The sequence below is a fragment of the Xiphophorus maculatus genome, chromosome 8 (assembly GCF_002775205.1).
Source record: "Xiphophorus maculatus strain JP 163 A chromosome 8, X_maculatus-5.0-male, whole genome shotgun sequence".
Lineage (NCBI taxonomy): Eukaryota > Metazoa > Chordata > Actinopteri > Cyprinodontiformes > Poeciliidae > Xiphophorus > Xiphophorus maculatus.
Window position 1 is genome coordinate 14,483,626 of NC_036450.1, and position 18,323 is coordinate 14,501,948.

An 18,323-nucleotide genomic window follows, 5' to 3' on the forward strand; every position below is an offset into this window, starting at 1 on the left:
CTTTACCAAGGTGTTACACTCAAGCTGTTTTTCTCAATGCCCTGTGATGGTCTCGATCAGATGGAACCCACAAAAAGTTTAATTACGATTATTTGTTTGACTTTGGTTAATTTTTAAATCCTGGAAGCTTTGAAACAATCCATTATTAACTATAAATATTAATGTTGACTGGTAACTGTGTTGAATTTTCAATGGTAATTCCATGTTTTATTCAATGAACTGATCTTATCCTTGAAATTGCAACCTGCACCAGTAGCTGGAAATTAGTGTTTTACATCACAGTGGAATAACTGTAGCCTACACCTCTTTGCAAAAACCATTTTAATTCAGATGCATTGGAGGACGTATAAGCATGAATGGCATCTTTAAAGTCTTCTAACTGCATCCTACTTTGATTTGAGCCCAGACTTTGACTAGGACAGCCCCAAAAAAGTTCCACTCTTCTCTCTCCAGGCATTAGAATATCTGAACAAAAACACTGTTGTGGGTCACCAAGATGATTTTTGGCAAATGCGAGACAGGAAAGAGTTAGGGTCTTCCATGCATTCCACGTACTGCGCTAAAAGTAACGCTGGCATCTCCCGTATTTGTATTGATCCCAGGCTGAATGAACAGCAGTTTGTGCTAAAGCTCAGATGTCATAAAAACGGAGAGATGAGTGTCGGTACCACATGTCTACTGGATGGCTCCTGTTCCTTGAGAGGTGAGGCAGCTTGAATCTGACCTAAAGTTAGTGCTCTATTCTTTTTTTTTTTTTCTTAGCCCTGGGAGAACTGATAGCCATCTGAGAGCAAACTTAGATAGAGTTCAGAAATTGGTCATAAAATAACTTTCCTATAAAATCTGTGAGCGCCTAATCATTTCTAGACATCAATAGCCTAGAATTAGCTAATATGAGTTCTCTGTGTTTGTTTCGTTTTTATTATGTCTGTTTGTTAAATTAATCAATAGTAATAAGATATTTTGTGACTGGTAATAAAATGATGTGATTCCCATCCCTCATAAAATTTGAGCTTTTTTAAAAAAAACTATGTACATTTTAAAAATGTTTTCCTTATTTGGACCATTTATTTTGTTGATTGAGAATTAATTATGAGTCCTTAACACAAAAACCTTTTCATTTTGGTTTTAGTGTGTTTGATTGTTGAGAGATTATTCTACAGAATAACTTCTGCAAACTATAGGATAATTAGTTTCCTGTCACTCCAGGGTTTTGCCCAGCAAAGGTATAATCTGTCCAGCTGTCCTGTAAGAATGACTATTTGTCCTCACATTATAAACGACACCACCTGACTGACGTCCTGACTTTCACATTGACTTAATGCTGCTCCCCTTTGGCAGGCTATATAAAACAGCAGTAGCTGCCAGTCCGGGGGTCACCAGAATGCAAAACAAGTTCCCCTAAAGCCACAATGTAATTCTGCCCTTCTCTGGGTTTAGATTTTTTTAAAAATGCTAATTTCTATAAAATATGCCTCAGTCTGCTGGAGCAACAAGGCAGGGTTGCTATTAATCCAAATCTTTCTTGTCAAGTGTCACTGCAGAGAGTGCTTCATCATGTCGAGAGACAGCCCAGAGAGAGGAAATGGAATGCATCAGTGGCAGAGCAGCTGAAAATGACAATCAGCCAGTTCAGCGATGGCTCTGATGATCAGGCATATCAATGAGCTTGAGAGGAAGAGGCTGGGAGAGGCACACCCACAGAGACACACAGGCAGTGGGATGAAAGTAGGTCAGTGTGCAGCATCTGAAGAGAAGTGTGACTTAAAGGCTGATGAGGACGAATGCATCGCATGTCAAGAGGTTAGGTTGAGGCCCATGCGGAGCTCGACATATAGTGTCATTGGACAACAGCACAATTACATTCCAACACTGGCAACTGAAGACACAAAGATTTTATAAACAAAACGCAGAAAAAAATTTTTTATGAACTACAATTTCTTTTTTTTTTACACAGTGCAGCTATTAAATCAAGCACATCACAGAAAACATCACACAAACCCAAATCTGTTGATATGTTTAAAATGTAAACACAAGTTGATTGATTATCTCACACTGTGGGTTGTGAACAAGTCTCAATGTTGGATTCTGTGAAGTAATTATTTCCAACAAGTACATCCTCTACATGTTTTATAATAATAAAAATCAACAGAAATAATGAGCAACGCCAGGAGTCAGTGCATGACTTTCAAAGCAGTGACTATTTAGAGGTTTTAGTTTCCACTTTTCTAAGTTTCTGCAGCATCCAGCTGTGCTGCAGAAACTTATGTGTCACTAATATAAAACTGCAGTAGCTTATAAATAGATAGGTTGAAACTATGCTGCACTAATTTAGACAAACTGGCCACTCAAAACACTTTTACACTAGAGCAACATTCAATCGATTTAGCTAACTTTATTCATATGCCTACAAAACAGCTAAGACAGCTGAGGATTCGGTTTAGTTCCTGTTTTTGTCACATCATGAAGTTGATCTCTAAATACAACACTTGTTTTAAAAAAAATGAAGAAGGAAGAAAGTCTGGCAGTAAGGGCTACAGTCTCCTCATGCATTGTTAAAGCCAGAAGACAGCATGATGTAAAACAGAGAGCTCATCAGACACCACAATCTGCATGGTAAAATGTTGATCAGCCTCTCTAACTCAACAATATGCAATCCCTGTCCTGTCATCATTGTCATTAATATTTTTCCTCTGGCTCTGGAAACTGGGATGGAAGAAGGATGAGGGAGGGGTTGTGGTGTGGGTAACCAAAAAAGCAAAGCAAGTAGGATGAACATTTAAGCACACACTTGTTTTTGCATATTCATATACAGTTCCCATATCAAAAATATTCTGACTAATTGAACTTATTTAGATTTTGTCACATCAAAATCACCAATTACAATGTTTTACTGGGACCTATGTGACAGACCCCTGGAAAATCTGAAAAGTGTGGCATTTGTATTTAGTCCTCTATCCTGTGCCAAACCTTTGTTGTGTCACGTTTCACTACTACATCCGCACATATATTAGTTCAATCAAAGACAGATAACAAAAGATAAACAGGAATAATAATCTATAAAAGGATAAAGACTAAAACATAAATCTAAATCTGAGACAGGAAATCTTTTAAAAGCATAACTCAAGTCCAAAAACCTCAAAACTGAACTGACAAAGAACTTTCTTCCACATGTGTGCTTTCTTCTTGCTGTTGTCACATACTGTGAATTAATTACACGTCTAATTAAGTGGCTCCTTAAGGAAGATGACACCACTGGATGTTATTTAGGAATATAGAGTTGACAAAAATGCAATACACAGTCCCTACATTTCAACATTTAAACAATTTAGAAAATCTTGCATTGTTTTTTCTTTAACTCTAGATGCTTTATATATATGTGTGTGTATGTGTGTGTGTGTGTGGGTGTGTGTGTGTGTGTGTGTGTATGTGTGTGTGTGTTTATTGTCAGGATTTGAGTTTTCTGTGTATTTATTTTGAGTTTTCTGTGTCTCTGAGTCTCCGTGTTGTCCTGTCTTCCCCTTGATTGTTCCCAGGTGTGTCTCGTTTCCGTGATTACCCTTTGTGTATTTTACCCCACCTGTGTTCTTTGTTCCTCGTTGGGTTCTTGTCGTTTTTTCGTGTTCAGTTCTGTCTGGCTGTCGCACTTTGTCCATTCGTTTCCCCAGTTGCTACCCTCATTGAACCCTGGCTTCCGCTCAGCCGTGCTGCCTGGCTGTTTGGACTGTGTTGGATTGTTTTGGATTGTGTTGGATATTCTCACCATTAAAAACCATCATTTCACTTCAACCTGGGTCTGCAGCGTTTACCTCACCGCTTCCATCACACTGTTTCATGACATTTATATAATTACACTCAAGACTTGTTCTCCAAAAAGCATTCCAAAAGCATTTTCTTCTGAGAATTTGATGTACTTATGTCTGTTTACTTAGTTCATTTCAGGGAAACTGCTGATGGGAGTGGGCGCTGTGAAGGCCACTGCATGAATGTTGCTTTCTTTTGGTCTAAGTTTCAGTCGCAGAGCTGCTGAAACCACTCAAAACTCAAGAGCTTCAAAAATGTCTGTCCTTTATTTCTTCCACTCAGTGATGCATTCAATGATGTAACAATAACTGAGTCAAGTTACTTCTCTTTTATCATTGTCTCCTCAGGAAAACAACAAAACTGTGGCATTACAACCCACATCTATCACTGTGTTTTATAGCTCTGAAGCTATCCAACAAAAATCAACGCCATCATCCACCATGACAGGCAGAAACTTCTAAATTATTCTTGATAATTCACTGCTCTTTGATTGTCGAGGAAGTTATTTTCCAGATTAAGGGAATGAAGTCAAAAAGTAAAAAAGGAATTAAAAAGAAAATATATTTTTAATCAACTTGCCTCTGACTGAGAAATGCAAATGCCAGCAGAAAATCAAGGTTTGAAGGTCCGGTTTCTTGAACTTCAGAATAGATTGTTTAATTTTCTCACCTATTTTAATTAAGAAGATTGATGAATTAATGGCAGTACTAGGGAATAGTTTTTAATCCAACGTATAATTTTCTCTTCATTCTCAAAGAGCAAATTTAATCATTTTTTTAGCGGTTGATACATTTTTAAAACTATTCATTTAACGTATATAAAAGTGAAGAGTAATAATATATAAAAGATTATTTAATCTATTTTCAGCAACAGGTTCTTTGTCTATTCGGATTTTCAAAATACCATGATTACAATTTTAAAATTGGATGGTTCATTTAAAAACTGTTAGTGTCTGAAACATTTTCCCAGCTTAGACACAAGAAATGGGAATTGCCAATATCAGTACAAACTGCTTGCGTAGACACTACAAAAAAGGAAAGATTTTATGATTTCCCCTAAAAACAGAATATTTTGTTTCTCTTTGCTTGCTTAGATTACTCTGTTGTCTATCAGCGTGTTGATGTCTGTCTGCAGGATTACAAAACTGCCCACACTTTGAATACGTTTTCAAAGACATATTTGTTATAATTCACAGAAATATACAGGACAAATTGACCCAAAATGATTTATTTTGCAAGTCAAATAAAAGAAATGCAGGCTTCGATCCAGGCTGGTTTTGTTGGATTTATTTTTGTCACAAAAACCAAATGAGTCTGTTCTCAGAAAATAAATGCAGGCTGCAGAGCTTTTTTTTTTTTTTTTTTTTTTGCAGAAGGTTATAAAGTATCTACTGGTCATTCCTATTACTAAAAGGCTCTAAATTATCATAAAATGGGAGGTTTGACATGTCACCACCTAAAACTATACACTAGAGGGCGCCGTTCACAAACTCGGCGCAGAAAATACCATTCAGTGTGAATTGCTGCATTAGAGTAAAATATCTTTCTCCGTCGGATGTTTAAGGTGTCTGTATATCTTTGAAAAAAGATATCTACATGCACTGTAAAATGACATGTCATGTTTTTCCCATTATTTACAATTAAATCCCTCCAGACTTTTCATGTTTTATGGGACTGACAATTAAAAGGATGTCTACATTTGCTGAATGTCAGAGTCTAATGGAAGAGAGAACATTTTAGAGAACAATATGTAGCCTTCTACGAATTTGGCAGACTTTTCCATTTAAATTTTTCTTCCTCAAGCTATTCTCAAAATACTTTGCTGAAATTATGGTCTTCTGACAGAACTGACGTAGCTGAGTCAGACTTTTAGGCTGCCTTTCTCACACTTTTCAGGCTCTGAATTCACATTTTTATGGGTGCAAGATGAGGGGTATATGATAACTGTGCCAAAACACTGACCTTGGCATCCTTAATGTCCTTCCTTACTAGATCATTTTCCATGAGGAAGACCCATTTATGTCCTCAACTCTTGACTATTTTCTGAGGGCATGACTTTAATCTTTGATGATGCCAGTCTGTGTTGGTAGATGACTTGCTTCAGTGTGAATAATAAAAGCTTCTAAAATGTCTGAAAAAATTGTTGTGTGTTTCTGATCAGTGTATGTAAAATTCTGGATTCAACTGCAAATAGATTTATATCAGTTTTCATTTTGGCTTTTGATCACACTTTTCTGTGTGTAAGAAGAATCATCATTCACATTCCCAGAAAACAGCAAAACAGAAATGGAGATTACAAAATAAGTTTATTTGTAGAAATAACTACAAAATGTATATTAAACATTTTTTTAAAGGATATGAGTCAAATTGGATGTTATGGTTTGATGAATTTTCACAATATCAAAAATCAAACAGATAATATTCAATCTGTATCTGGTATTTAGCTCTTCTGTGTTGATTTAGTCACCGGTGCTTCCTGTTTACATATAATTAGGAGGCACAGATATCCTGAGATTCACAGTTTCTTTTCTGTCGCATAGATACTTCCAAGTTCATTCCTGTGTGCATTTTGTTTTCCACACATTCTCCCACATAAGAAAGCCTCAAAAGGCCTCTTATTTACAAAAGATTTTCGAGCTGAGAAAACTAAAACTAACACTGCATAGATGATTCACTCGCACCGTTGAAAACCCGGAATATGTTTTATTTTAGAGCTCCAAGGGTGACGGACTCCTTCCCCTCGGAGGGGAACGGGAGCGAGGAGCGCTTTGCCGTGGCGTAGGAAGTGTACAGGGGCGTGGGATAGGCGCTGGAAGATAAACGTGGCAGAGTGGATGTGGAGGACGATGGACCCTGGGTGTGTCTCTCAGGAGGACAGTAGGCAGGGGACGTAGAGCGTCCTTTGCTTTGCAGGCTGCTGCTGCTGCTCTGTAGCGGTGAGCTGGAGGTTTTTGGACCACGGGTCAGGGATGATGTGGAAGAGCTGGAGAGAGGTGAGGTTCTCATGCCATACCCCAGAATGCCCGTGCTCATCAGGAACTCCCTGGAGCCATAGGCCGGTGGTGTTGGTCCACGGGAACCTGCAGGTCGAATGTTGTCTGGTGGTAGACTTCTCCTGCTGGGGATGTCATAGATCCCAACATCTGGGCCGTAGAGCACCTGCGATCTGGCACTGACGCGGAGCATCCTCTCCCTCTCCTCCTGCTCCCTTCTTTCCTGGATGGAAGCCATGATTGTTTTTGAAAAGTTGTCATAGCGTGCGGCGGCGGACATCGGAAGACTCACATCATGGGGATAGAGATCTCTGAGGTTGTCTTGAAGACCTTGAGAGGTCAAATCTCGTTTTACCAGACAGGGAGGGGGGATGTCTCGTGTAGCTATGCTCTGGGATTGGAGGTCCCTTGTGATAAGTCCATGATAGGCAGGGGAAGAGTCTCTCTGAAGGAAACCTGGTAAAGATGGCGAGGGATCCCTTGAGGTGGACTCTCGTGGTTGCGGAGATTGTCTGGCAACTCCCATAAACACAGGACTGTAGGAGTGAGGAGGCGGACGCTGCACAGCCCCATCAGTACCCAGACCCATAAAATGAGTGTGGTAGCTGACAGGAGGGGCCCCTCTTTGGACCATGAACTGAGGGTCCGAAGGCCTCACAAGGTTATTGTAGGAGGGTTTGCTGTTGCCGCTGCTGCACTGGTTGGTCAACAGACTGGGAGTTGTGATGATCCCAGGGGAGGAATTGGATCCCAGCCCTTCGGGGTTCATCGAAAGAAGCTGGGATTTGCTGCCATTGCGGCTGCTGTGTTTTAAGGTGAGAAAGCGAGAGTTGAGCGTCAGAGAGTTGAGCTGTAGAGAGCTGGAGACTGTCGAGGGCTGGAGGGGAGTTGAGACAGGCACACTGGCCTGATGGCTGCCTCTCGCAGGGCTTCCTCTGGTGTTAGAGCAGAGGTCGGAGCCTTTGTTGATGCCTTGCTGCTCGGATGTCTTCAGCAGCTGAGTATTGAAACATAAGAACACACAGCACTGTTTGTCAGGTACCCAACAAAACATTATAAATTTTCTTTTAAAAAAGAAAAAAAAGAAGGTCACCTGCTCTGGGGGAATGGGTGAGGATCCTCTGGAGATGGCCTCCAGAACCGGACGTAACTGTGGCACAGTCGGAATAGAAACAGGAATGATGGATTTGGTGTGATGTCCCAAATCTGAAAAATAGGTTATTTTGGGATTAATATAATGCACTGGCAATTATAAACAAATATCTACAATAGGAAATTTAATAATGAAACTTTAATACGTAAGATTTAGAGATAAGAGGTGCATCTTATTCTTGTTACAATAGGATCAGACATGGAACCCTCCTCTAAAATTCATTAAAGTTGATTAATTGCAACCTTTAGCAACCTTGTGAACCTTACTATGTGCTAGGACATATATGTTTATTTAAAGGTTTATAACATGTTACACATATGCTTTGTTCAATTTACTAAGTGTTTGTTTTTGAAAAACATAACATGTGTGATGTTATGTTTTTGTAGCACCCTTAAAAAACTACTATATATATATATATATATATATATATATATATATATATATATATATATATATATATATATATATATATATATATATATATATATATATATATATATATATATAAGTCATGTCATAATTTTCTTCTAATTACAAACTTTGCACCACTTTTTACTAGTCTGCTACATATGCCAATCAAACACACTGAGAGAGAAATTTATAAAAGCTCAGCATATATAAGCACGTTTGCAAAGCAAAGCACTGCAAGTCAATAAATGTGGGGGAAAAAAACTATCTGGATAGGTATGTCTTGTTATCAAAGGTTATGCTTCATGTGTGTTTGTAATTCCAGTGCACCATCCAAGACAGCAACTTGGCTTTTCAGCAGACCGCGATCCGGTTTTGGAGGCAGCGGCGGCGGATTTTTCAGCTGTTTGATGTCTGACAGCTCGACAGCTCCAGCTGACGATTGCTGGAGAGAGAAATAAACAAACATAGAGATGTGAGGGATACAGCTCATATCTCTTGACAGCTGAGGTCACAGTCCTTAGACGATGTGCTTGAAATACACATTTACTTGCACATACCTTATTTTGTATTGCTAGGCTCTGGATGCCGTTGTCCCTGATTTTCACCGGCATCTGTCTGTCAACCTCTGGTCTCAGGAACGGAGGCTGCACAAGGATGACTGTTTTTTTGCAGGTCCTTGATGTGTAACTGGTTTCCCCAGACAAAAAAAACAGAAAAACCAAAGATTTAGCAAGTAAGGTATAAGGCAGCTAACAAAGATGCAGATTGAACAGGAAAATATGCTTCTTACTTTGGAGAAATGGGACTGCAGACCAGATACTCCATGTTGCTACAACAGCCTCGTGAAAAAGGATTTATTCCTCCTTGAAACTTGCCAGTTACCTGTGGAAACATATAGAGAGACATTTAGGTGTTGTGCAGTAGTGAACACAAACTGCAAAAGTATTCACAAACTTTAATATTTTCAAGTGCTGTCATGACAACCACGAACCAAATGTATTGGGTTATGATTTAATGCGATAGACAAAATCTGGGAAGTGCATTATTGCAAACCAGAAGAGAGATTATGTTTGGTTTAATTTTCTTTTAACAAATAATAATCCGAAAAGTGTGATTCTGAATCAACTTCTTAGGGTTTGTGACTACCAGCTTATGCATTTAGAAACTGATATTTAGCTGAAGCTCAGACAGATGGGACTGAGAGCATCCGTGAATGCCAATATAATGTAGGATTTTTGTGTGGACTTTGACTAGGCCATTCTAGCATGTGGATATGCTCAGATGTAAACCATGTCATTGCAGTTCCAGCTGCATGACAGGGTTGCTGTTCTGCTGGAAGAAGAACCTCTAAAAATATCTTTGCTGCTTCTCTAAATAATGATCTCTTTGTTCAGTTTAGGTAGATGATTCTGTTTGGCTAGATTTGAAGTTATGACATTCTCATAAGATGAAGGAAACAGTACTCTATGAGTCTTCAAAACCCTTGGATATTGTTTTCTACCTTAAATCGGCTTTAAACTTCATTCCTACTCTGAGAACTTCACAAAAATCTGGATTTCTATTGTGATTAAATCACAGGGGATTCTATGCACTAGTTTAGTGACATTTTTCTGGATGTCAGAGTAAGTTAGGCAGAGGTAGACATTTACTTGCATAAAATTCTGAAAATTGTAAAAATGTGAATCATTTTTCTTCTATTTCAATCTAGCTCATAAAATCCCACTGGACACTCTTACAAGATGAATAATCACGATTTTGTTCTGAAAACCTCTCACTTGTTCGTTAGTGGTCCGACCTCTGGACACCAGGTACAGGTGGAAACCAGTGAGACCCAGGACTGGTATCAGAAATAAGCCTGATATGCTGATCACTACCAAACTGCGACAAAAAATCTTAAGGAAAACTACTTCAAATTCAGATTTTTTTAGACAAGTGTAAGCACTGATAGACCGAACAAGAGGCTTGTCACAAGGATACGTGATGAGGCAATGCAGCTTCCATAAATCGTCCACGTGGTGCAGGACATATACGAGGCCAAAGGTGAACACAGCGATCATGTGAACGGTGAGAGACGAGAGAAAGAGAAAGAAATAGCGGTAGTTTCGTCTCCCGATGCAGTTGTTCACCCATGGACAGTGATGGTCAAAATCCTGAGGAAAGATTCAGAGAATCAGTCATGTTTAATCAAAAAATATTCATTTGGACCTCGTCGAATATCCACTCTACTTTCTAAATATAGCTTGGTATTTCAAATTGTGTTTCCCCGGAAAAAACAAAGGATCCGAGTAAAGGATTTACCTGATTAACAGGATCTCACCCTCTGTCCACCACTCATCCAGCAAAAATCTACTTTACACTGCTGCAATTACTCCTTTTTTTCCTCTGAAGCTCTCTAATTACTTTCTCTAATCCTAATCTGTAGTTCCATGTTTTTTGTTGCTGTCAGAATTGAATGTGTCGAGTGTGCACTCACCTCCACACAGTGATCGCAGACGCTGCAGTGGGAGCATCGAGGAGGTCTGTAGAAGTGGCACGATGCACACCACTTCATCCTCACCTGGACGCCTTTCACGTCCACATTTTTGTACAACGGAGCGCGGAACTCGTCCTCCTTGTCTTCGTCCTCGCCAGCTAAAAAATAATAATAAAAAGGCGCACACACACATAATTCTCTAATCTAATATCTTCCAGGCTGGAAAAGTAACAGGAGTTTGATTACTGACCTACAGGGAGAACCCCGGCATCCATGAAGGTGGCCATGGTGAAGTTGGCAAGCACAAAAAGAAAAAGGACGGCACAGCATGGTGGAACAGCGGGGCAGATGGTCACAGCCAACCACGGGCATCTGAATGTAGACATACACACACGTGCACACACACAGGAAAGAAGAAGAAAACCTGTTTTCTGAACTGGAAATAGGAGTTTCAGTCCCCTTGAGGCTGCAAAATCAAGGCAACAGTAAGGACTTTAGGGGATCATCTCCATCCTATTTATTCTGATGGGAGATGTGGATCACAAAAGTAATTGTTTACAGTGAGAGATAAGCGTGTATTAGCGTGTGTCCACCAGTACCAGCAGCAAGGGATTAAATAAGGAGGTCTCTACAAGCTGCAAGCTAAGACACTGTCTGTCTCAACGAGGGCGACACAGAAAGCGCTGGACAAGACGTTTCATCAGAGATCAATTTGTTTATATTAGGGCTGCAAAATGTTTTCAAAAGAATTAATGGCAACTCGTAGTAAAAACCTGAAATTTCAAATAACATAGACTATAAACATGAAAATACAAATATGGCGTGGGAAAATCTGTTTTGTAGCACAAGCTTGACCAAAACAAACAGTTTCATGCAGGTATTCTCAGCAACGCTGTCTCATAATCAAACACATATTGCGAACTGCAGGGGTGTCATGGCTGCTCCAACTACATGCACTATGCAGATGCACAAGAGGATTTCAAGAACCCTCCACTATTTAGGCCACATTTTTTTATAAAGGATGTTGATGAGGCCCGGAAGGAGGCCATTGCCAGAAGGCAACTGGCAAAAATGCAAAAGCAAGTCTCAAAAGTTTCAGGGAAGATGCTTGATGATTTAGAAGTTGAATTAGAGGATCAATAGATTTAACTTTTGATAGGGTATGGTCAGATAATGAGCTATATTTTACGCAAACAACATGTTTATATCAGTCAGTTAAAGAAGCGAATGTTCAACAAATAACAGTTTTTTTAATTACATTATTTAGCAAAAATGTATTGTTATGGCAAAATAAAATATATATAAATATATAAATGTGTGGATATGATACAGATTGTTTCAATTCACTCCCATTTTCAGCTAAATTCAGTAAATTTCCATAAATCCTAAGGAAAGTTTCAATCAATGGGGAACTGATTGAACTATTAAAGATGGTCTTTGTGTAGAAATAGAAATGATGCTTAATCTTTTCCATCAACCCACTGAGACAGTGAGGGGCAGTTCAACTGGACAAGTGAATGTCTTCAGTGTGAGATTAGAAGGATGTATATAATCAGATTACAGTCATAGACATAGGAAAGAATTGTTAGATTATATAAACAGACTTTAATTAACCTAAATACGCCGGGTTCTCTGTTTGTCATAGCATGAATTTTACTTCTGCTACTTACTAGCTTTGTTTCTCTTCTATTTGAAGCTATTGAAGGAGCTACTTTTTTCTGTAATATAGAAAATAGCATAGATAACTCATGGACCAGGATTTTTGTAGTTGTTTTTTTGTCGACAATGTCAGCATATGGATGCTCACACTGAGCCAGATTCTGCTGGAGGTTTGATTCTATTAAATGTGAGTTATTGTTTCCACTGCATGCTGAGCATGAAGGACTGCTGCAAATTAACATCTTGATGCAATCAACTTTATTCTCTTCCAGGATAAAGAGAGATTATTCTATCAAGTGGAATCTCTTGGATAAAAAAAAAATTCCTAAAAGGAAAAATAACCTAAAAATAAATGACCACAGTGCTTTATAAGTATCAAATTGGGATGTACTTATTTGACTTTGAATCTGTCTATAAAATGATTGGATTTTGCGAAGTGTCTTTAGAGAACATTTGTTGTGAATCTCCACTATATAAATAAACCAAATAGAATTACATTGAGGCAAACTTTCATTGAGAGCTACTTAGTTTGGCATTGTATCATTTAAATCAAGATTATCTTCAGATTGACTTCCCACAATTGACAAGAAATTTGAGCCAAATCAAATAAACTATCAACACAACCACAGTAGCTACATGAAGTAGCAGGTTCAAAACAAAGAAAAAATAATTTGTCCCCATCAATTAAAAAAATTTAATTATACAATCATGTTTTTATTGCTTATCTCTTAAATTATTGCAATTTGCTTTTCCTTGTTTTTAAAATACACCTTAATCTGTCCAAACAGTATAAAGGTCTGCTGGGACACTCCTTACCAGAACCAACAGGATAACACATGTCACTCCTCTACTGCTGTTTCTGCACAGTTACTTTAATATTGTGTTGTTAACCTTTATGGCTTTATAATATCAAGCTCCTAATTACATCTCTGACCTGTTTCAGCTTTACATATCAACTCTGAACCTCATATAAACTAACCAGAGACTCCCGGTAGTTCCTCTGACCCATTTACACCTCAACTCTCCGGCTAGCTTTTATTTCTTGCTTTTTAAGACAGGTTTTCATTCTGTATCTCATTTTATGCGAACAGAAATACTTTTTCACAAAATGAACGCTCTGACCATTTCAATAACCTTTGCGTAGCAAAAAGCGAGGTAGACTCATATGCAGGTTGATGTTTGCGCTTCATCCCAGCGCAGCAGAAATCAAACCCTGCGTGGGGCTTGTTTCAGGCGGTGGGGGGAGGGATCCCTGTTCCCTTATAAAGGAGTGCCGGCTGCTGATGCCATGCCAGCTGCAAACACAGTAATCCCTAGATTATAAATTTTGGATTACAGACAATTTCTACTTGTCCTGTGCATTGTGAACTTCTCACATTAGATACTGAACACAGGGAAAGCATGCAAGGTTCACCGTCCTTTTAATATAGAAGTTTATTTTCTACAAATAATATTGCACATTTTTCTAGCTTTTGCTCAAAACGAGCCTCTCAGAGACACTGTAGATCAATGCCGTTGTGTTCTCCACTTGAGTTAATGACAAATAAACACTTCACATTTTCAATAACCTACAGCTGCAACAAAGCTTTCTCCAATCTTCTTTAAACCACACGCTATCTGAATGTTGTGTTCAAGGACAGCGTTATTCCTTGAACACGAATATAGTTGATTTCTGCTTTTATTATTTTTAATCTAAAAAAAAAGGGAAAAAAATGCCAGATTACAGCGTGGTTGCCTCCATCAGCTGGTCTAAGACCATCTGGAGTGCAGACTAGAGGCAGTTCATTACGCCACTGGACAAGCCCTACCTAATGAAACGGCACGGGCAGAGCTCTAATAAATCACGCCGAACAGTAAGCTGCTCTGCAATCTGCATGCTGGCCTCATCCCCTCATCAGTGGGTCAGTGGCACAGCAGACGCCACAATGTGAGGGCGTACAAGTTGAGAGTCCTAGAGTCCATTTGTGAAAAATAGCAATAGTTGCTGTTTTCAAAGGCAGCATATTCCTTTACACGACTGCAGTGCAATCTCATTTCGCACACTCTGTTTGGGAACCTCAACTGCACTTTTTTAAATTTTGCATTTGGTTAAAAATGTACAAACTATGGAGAAAGAACGTATGAAAAAAAGAGTAGAAATGTGTTGAAGGCTTGATGTGTATCATTTGAGATCAATACAGAAACTGAGCAGAAAGATGTTTTAACTAGAAAACATTCCAAAGTGGGATTTTCTCTAGTCATCTAAAATATTTCACTTTCTCTGATGATCATCTCATTGGTTTAAGAAAGTAGCCGACTACTATAAAAAAAAAAATCTAAAGAAAAAATCTATAAGAATAAAACAAATCACTGCTGATTTTAATCCACTCTGAGGTTTTACAGACTTATATGATTTGTTGTGGCCATTAGCTAATGGAGGTAATATTAGCTATTGCTGGCCAGCTTTATACATTGAATGCAGACATCATAGAGCGCCCCACCATTGGTGCACTAATCCATTATGTACAGAATATGTTTGCATTTGCCATATTGTAATTAGCGATTGTCACAGTTTAATCTGCATTAACTCTCATGAATTCCTTTTTGCTTATATTTTCCTACTTTACAAAGAAAATTTCTATACCTATTCAAACATGTTACAAGATCTCCAAATTTTTTCCATATGTGTGCCCGGTCCAAGCTTAAAAGTGAACCGCACCCAAATGGAAATGGTTTTTCCGAACAAAAGGTAACGTCACAGAGGAACAAAAGCAGGAAATCACACGCTGCTGGATGTTATCAGGCAGAGGAGAACAAAAAAGCCCCGTTGAAGTGAAGCTGAAGGTTGTTCTTTGACTTTCCCAAACCTGCGACATTAAGAAAAAGTATGCTGAAGCCTTACATGCTCACACTACTAAATGCTGAAACAGAACTGCTGACAATAATAGCTGCATGAATATTACAGGGGGGAAAAAAGGGGTAGATTGACTTTTATGTATAATACCCCTACAGGTCTCATTTCTGAAGAAATTCAAGTGTGGCTGGAAGGCTGGAATTATGTTAATGTAGACATTTGGGTTGCAAATGCTCATGTAAATGTACATATTCGCATGAATATTCACACTCTACAGGAAGAACTTCAAGTGCAGTGGATGCACAGGCTTGTGCTGAGTAAAAAAAAACTGCCTTGTATGTGCCTCTGGTTCACAGCAACACAAATAAAAGTCGATCTACTGTAATGAGCTTCCATGTTGTGAATGTCCCACCCTACATGGCTGGATGGATGCATATCTTTGGAGCTCATAGATGCTCAATTATTAAGCAATTTGTTGTTGATTCCAGAATAGTATGGCATCAACTAGAATTTCCAACAATCTGCACATAATATTAATAATATGGCAGGCAAGAGGGTCCTGCAGAGGACAGTGAAGGGAGCTGAGAAGGTCTTTAAAGAGTCTCTACCCTCTGAGTAGGATCTATTTCAGAGCCGCTGCAGAAACAGGACACTGAATTTTGTTGAACTAGACTTCGCAGAGTTCTACCTGAAGATGTTAACATGCTTTGCTGCTGTTACAATCTGTATTTTAAATGATTTAGGCAAAAAAAGAAAAAAAAATCACTTTAAGCAAAAAAAAAAAGACCTATTCCGTTATTTTAGGATTATAGATTATATCTTTATTGGCCTACATATAGAATCTATACCAAATATAAAATAAATAAAACTTGTTGCCTCACTGACAAGCTCAAATGCTAACCCCCATCCCAGGAGAAGCAGATGCATTGCTTCATTCATTCATCTGAAGTGTCCTGGATTTGCTGGTGTAGCACTGACGCTCCAGTTAAGTAGTCTTTTCAATCTCTCACATCAGCAGGTCATTGATTTTTTTTTCTTTCTCTCTCCCTCTCTGTAGAAATTGAGTTCATAGAAGGAGGGTAGTAGTGGTGGGGAGGGTGGGAGTTCTCAGCATTTTCTGGCACAAGTCTGTCTTTAAACCCCCCCCCCCCCCCCCCCCCCCCCAAAAAAAAAAAAAGTCTCAGGCCTCCGGTTTAAGAAATGAAACAAAGCTTTTATAGATACTGGCTGACTTACTGTGTCCACAGATTCAAACAATCCAGACTATGTATATATTTTTTGCCACATATAAATATATGGGCGAATCACATGGCATCTGCCACTGGATTCTAATCCGCTCCCTCCTCCCTCTCAATCTGGTGTCAGACTCCAGTGGAAATGGTGCACGGCTGGAGAATACAGGAGAAACTAGGACAGATCCAGCTCCAGAGGTCAAGGGTCAGTACAGAGGCACAGAGCTGATGATGATGTTAGAAGCCAGTCAAAGTAAGTCAACGTTGGTCCTTAACATAAAACTCTTAAAATGCTGCATAAGACTAACATAACAAAATCAATTACTTAATGTTGTTTTTTGGAGGGGCGGGGGAGGTGTTGGCATTTTCACCAAACATTTAATCCTTTTCTCACAAATCATCAAGAATTAGACAACTTTATTTATCATTTTAAGGCTTTGCATATATTTGACCCATATCTGACACAGTCTTCCCAAGCAGTAGTGTTGTTGATTTCCAGCTGCTAACTTCATTACTGCACATATTAAATGTGCTATAGATGCAAGCCAAATGCACTGATGTTTATCGTAGGTGGCTTATCCCCTCAAATGTGCTTACTGTGAGTCCTCAGGGTGCGCCGGGCAGCCACCCAGACTCCAGTTCAAACTGCCAGCCAACCAGGCCAGATGTTGGGGGTCTGCCATCAAAGTGAAATTAGTAATAAATAAATAAATAAATAAATAAAGCAAGCAACTTTAATAATATTTTTAAGGTTTTATTGCTCAATATAAAAGTCTAAATTTGGGGTAACAGGAATAATGTTTACCCTGAATTTAAGTAGGCTAATAGCCTGAAAGTAGTGATTTTAGGGATTAAAAAGAAAAAAGAAATATGCATTCTGACGTTCAGCTGCATGGTTGAATATACCGTGCGGGGACACACAAAGCACGTCAACAGCACGTTTAGGGCACTTTTCTCTCTGTCGCACTCACGTAAAGACGAAGAACATGGATGTGGAGCCGACCAGGAGGCAGGCGGCCGTGCACACCGGGATGAAGGCGCTGGGCTTCAGCGAGTCGGCGCCGCTGGCGGGCATCCTGTCCTCTCCGCGCTCATCGGGGTCTCACACCGGCCGAAGGAACCGCAAACGGTGGCCTGTTTAGCCCTTCATGGATAGCAGACGGCGTGAAAAGTGAATTCATAGCGTGAGGAGGGGGGGGGGGGAAAGAATTTTAAAAAAAGAAAGAAAGAAAAACAATCTCCGAAAGCATAAGACCCGCAGCTCCGCAGATCGGTCCCGCATCCCCCGTCCCGACTAGTCCAACAGGCTGGCGCACAGATGCGGCTGTACCAGAGGTGGTGCTTCAACTCATGAATGACGTGAAGCGACTCTGACTGAGACCCCCTGCTGTGACCCGATGAACTACTTCACTTTCTATCTATCTATCTATCTATCTATCTATCTATCTATCTATCTATCTATCTATCTATCTATCTATCTATCTATCTATCTATCTATCTATCTATCTAGATAGATAGATCTATCTATCTATCTATCTATCTATCTATCTATCTATCTATCTATCTATCTTAGATAGATAGATAGATAGATAGATAGATAGATAGATAGATAGATAGATAGACAGACAGACAGACAGACAGACAGACAGACAGACAGACAGACAGACAGACAGACAGACAGACAGATAGATAGATAGATAGATAGATAGATAGATAGATAGATTAAAGGGTTATAGTTTTCAAATCTCTCAGATGTCTACAAAATT

At 39.1% G+C, this 18,323-nt stretch overlaps 1 protein-coding gene across 1 annotated transcript; it reads right to left on the minus strand.

Moving 5' to 3' along the window:
* Positions 1-6,097: 6,097 nt before the first annotated feature.
* Positions 6,098-17,943, minus strand: LOC102237271 (palmitoyltransferase ZDHHC5-like). Its single transcript, XM_005803763.2, has 10 exons — positions 17,529-17,943; positions 11,084-11,205; positions 10,834-10,991; positions 10,338-10,510; positions 10,136-10,238; positions 9,151-9,242; positions 8,918-9,047; positions 8,688-8,802; positions 7,890-8,002; positions 6,098-7,793 (listed from the first exon to the last, which is right to left on the minus strand). The coding sequence occupies exons 1-10, from the start codon at positions 17,630-17,632 to the stop codon at positions 6,507-6,509; spliced, it is 2,397 nt and encodes a 798-aa protein (XP_005803820.1). The 5' UTR covers positions 17,633-17,943; the 3' UTR covers positions 6,098-6,506.
* Positions 17,944-18,323: the final 380 nt, after the last annotated feature.

Excerpts from the sequence above, each read along its gene's own strand:
- LOC102237271 (XM_005803763.2), bottom strand. The coding sequence starts at position 17,632 with ATGCCCGCCAGCGGCGCCGACTCGCTGAAGCCCAGCGCCTTCATCCCG. Across the intron at positions 11,206-17,528 it reads TCCATGTTCTTCGTCTTTAC|ATGCCCGTGGTTGGCTGTGA; the intron begins GTGAGTGCGACA and ends GTCTACATTCAG. Across the intron at positions 8,003-8,687 it reads CCAAGTTGCTGTCTTGGATG|ATTTGGGACATCACACCAAA; the intron begins GTGCACTGGAAT and ends CCTATTTTTCAG.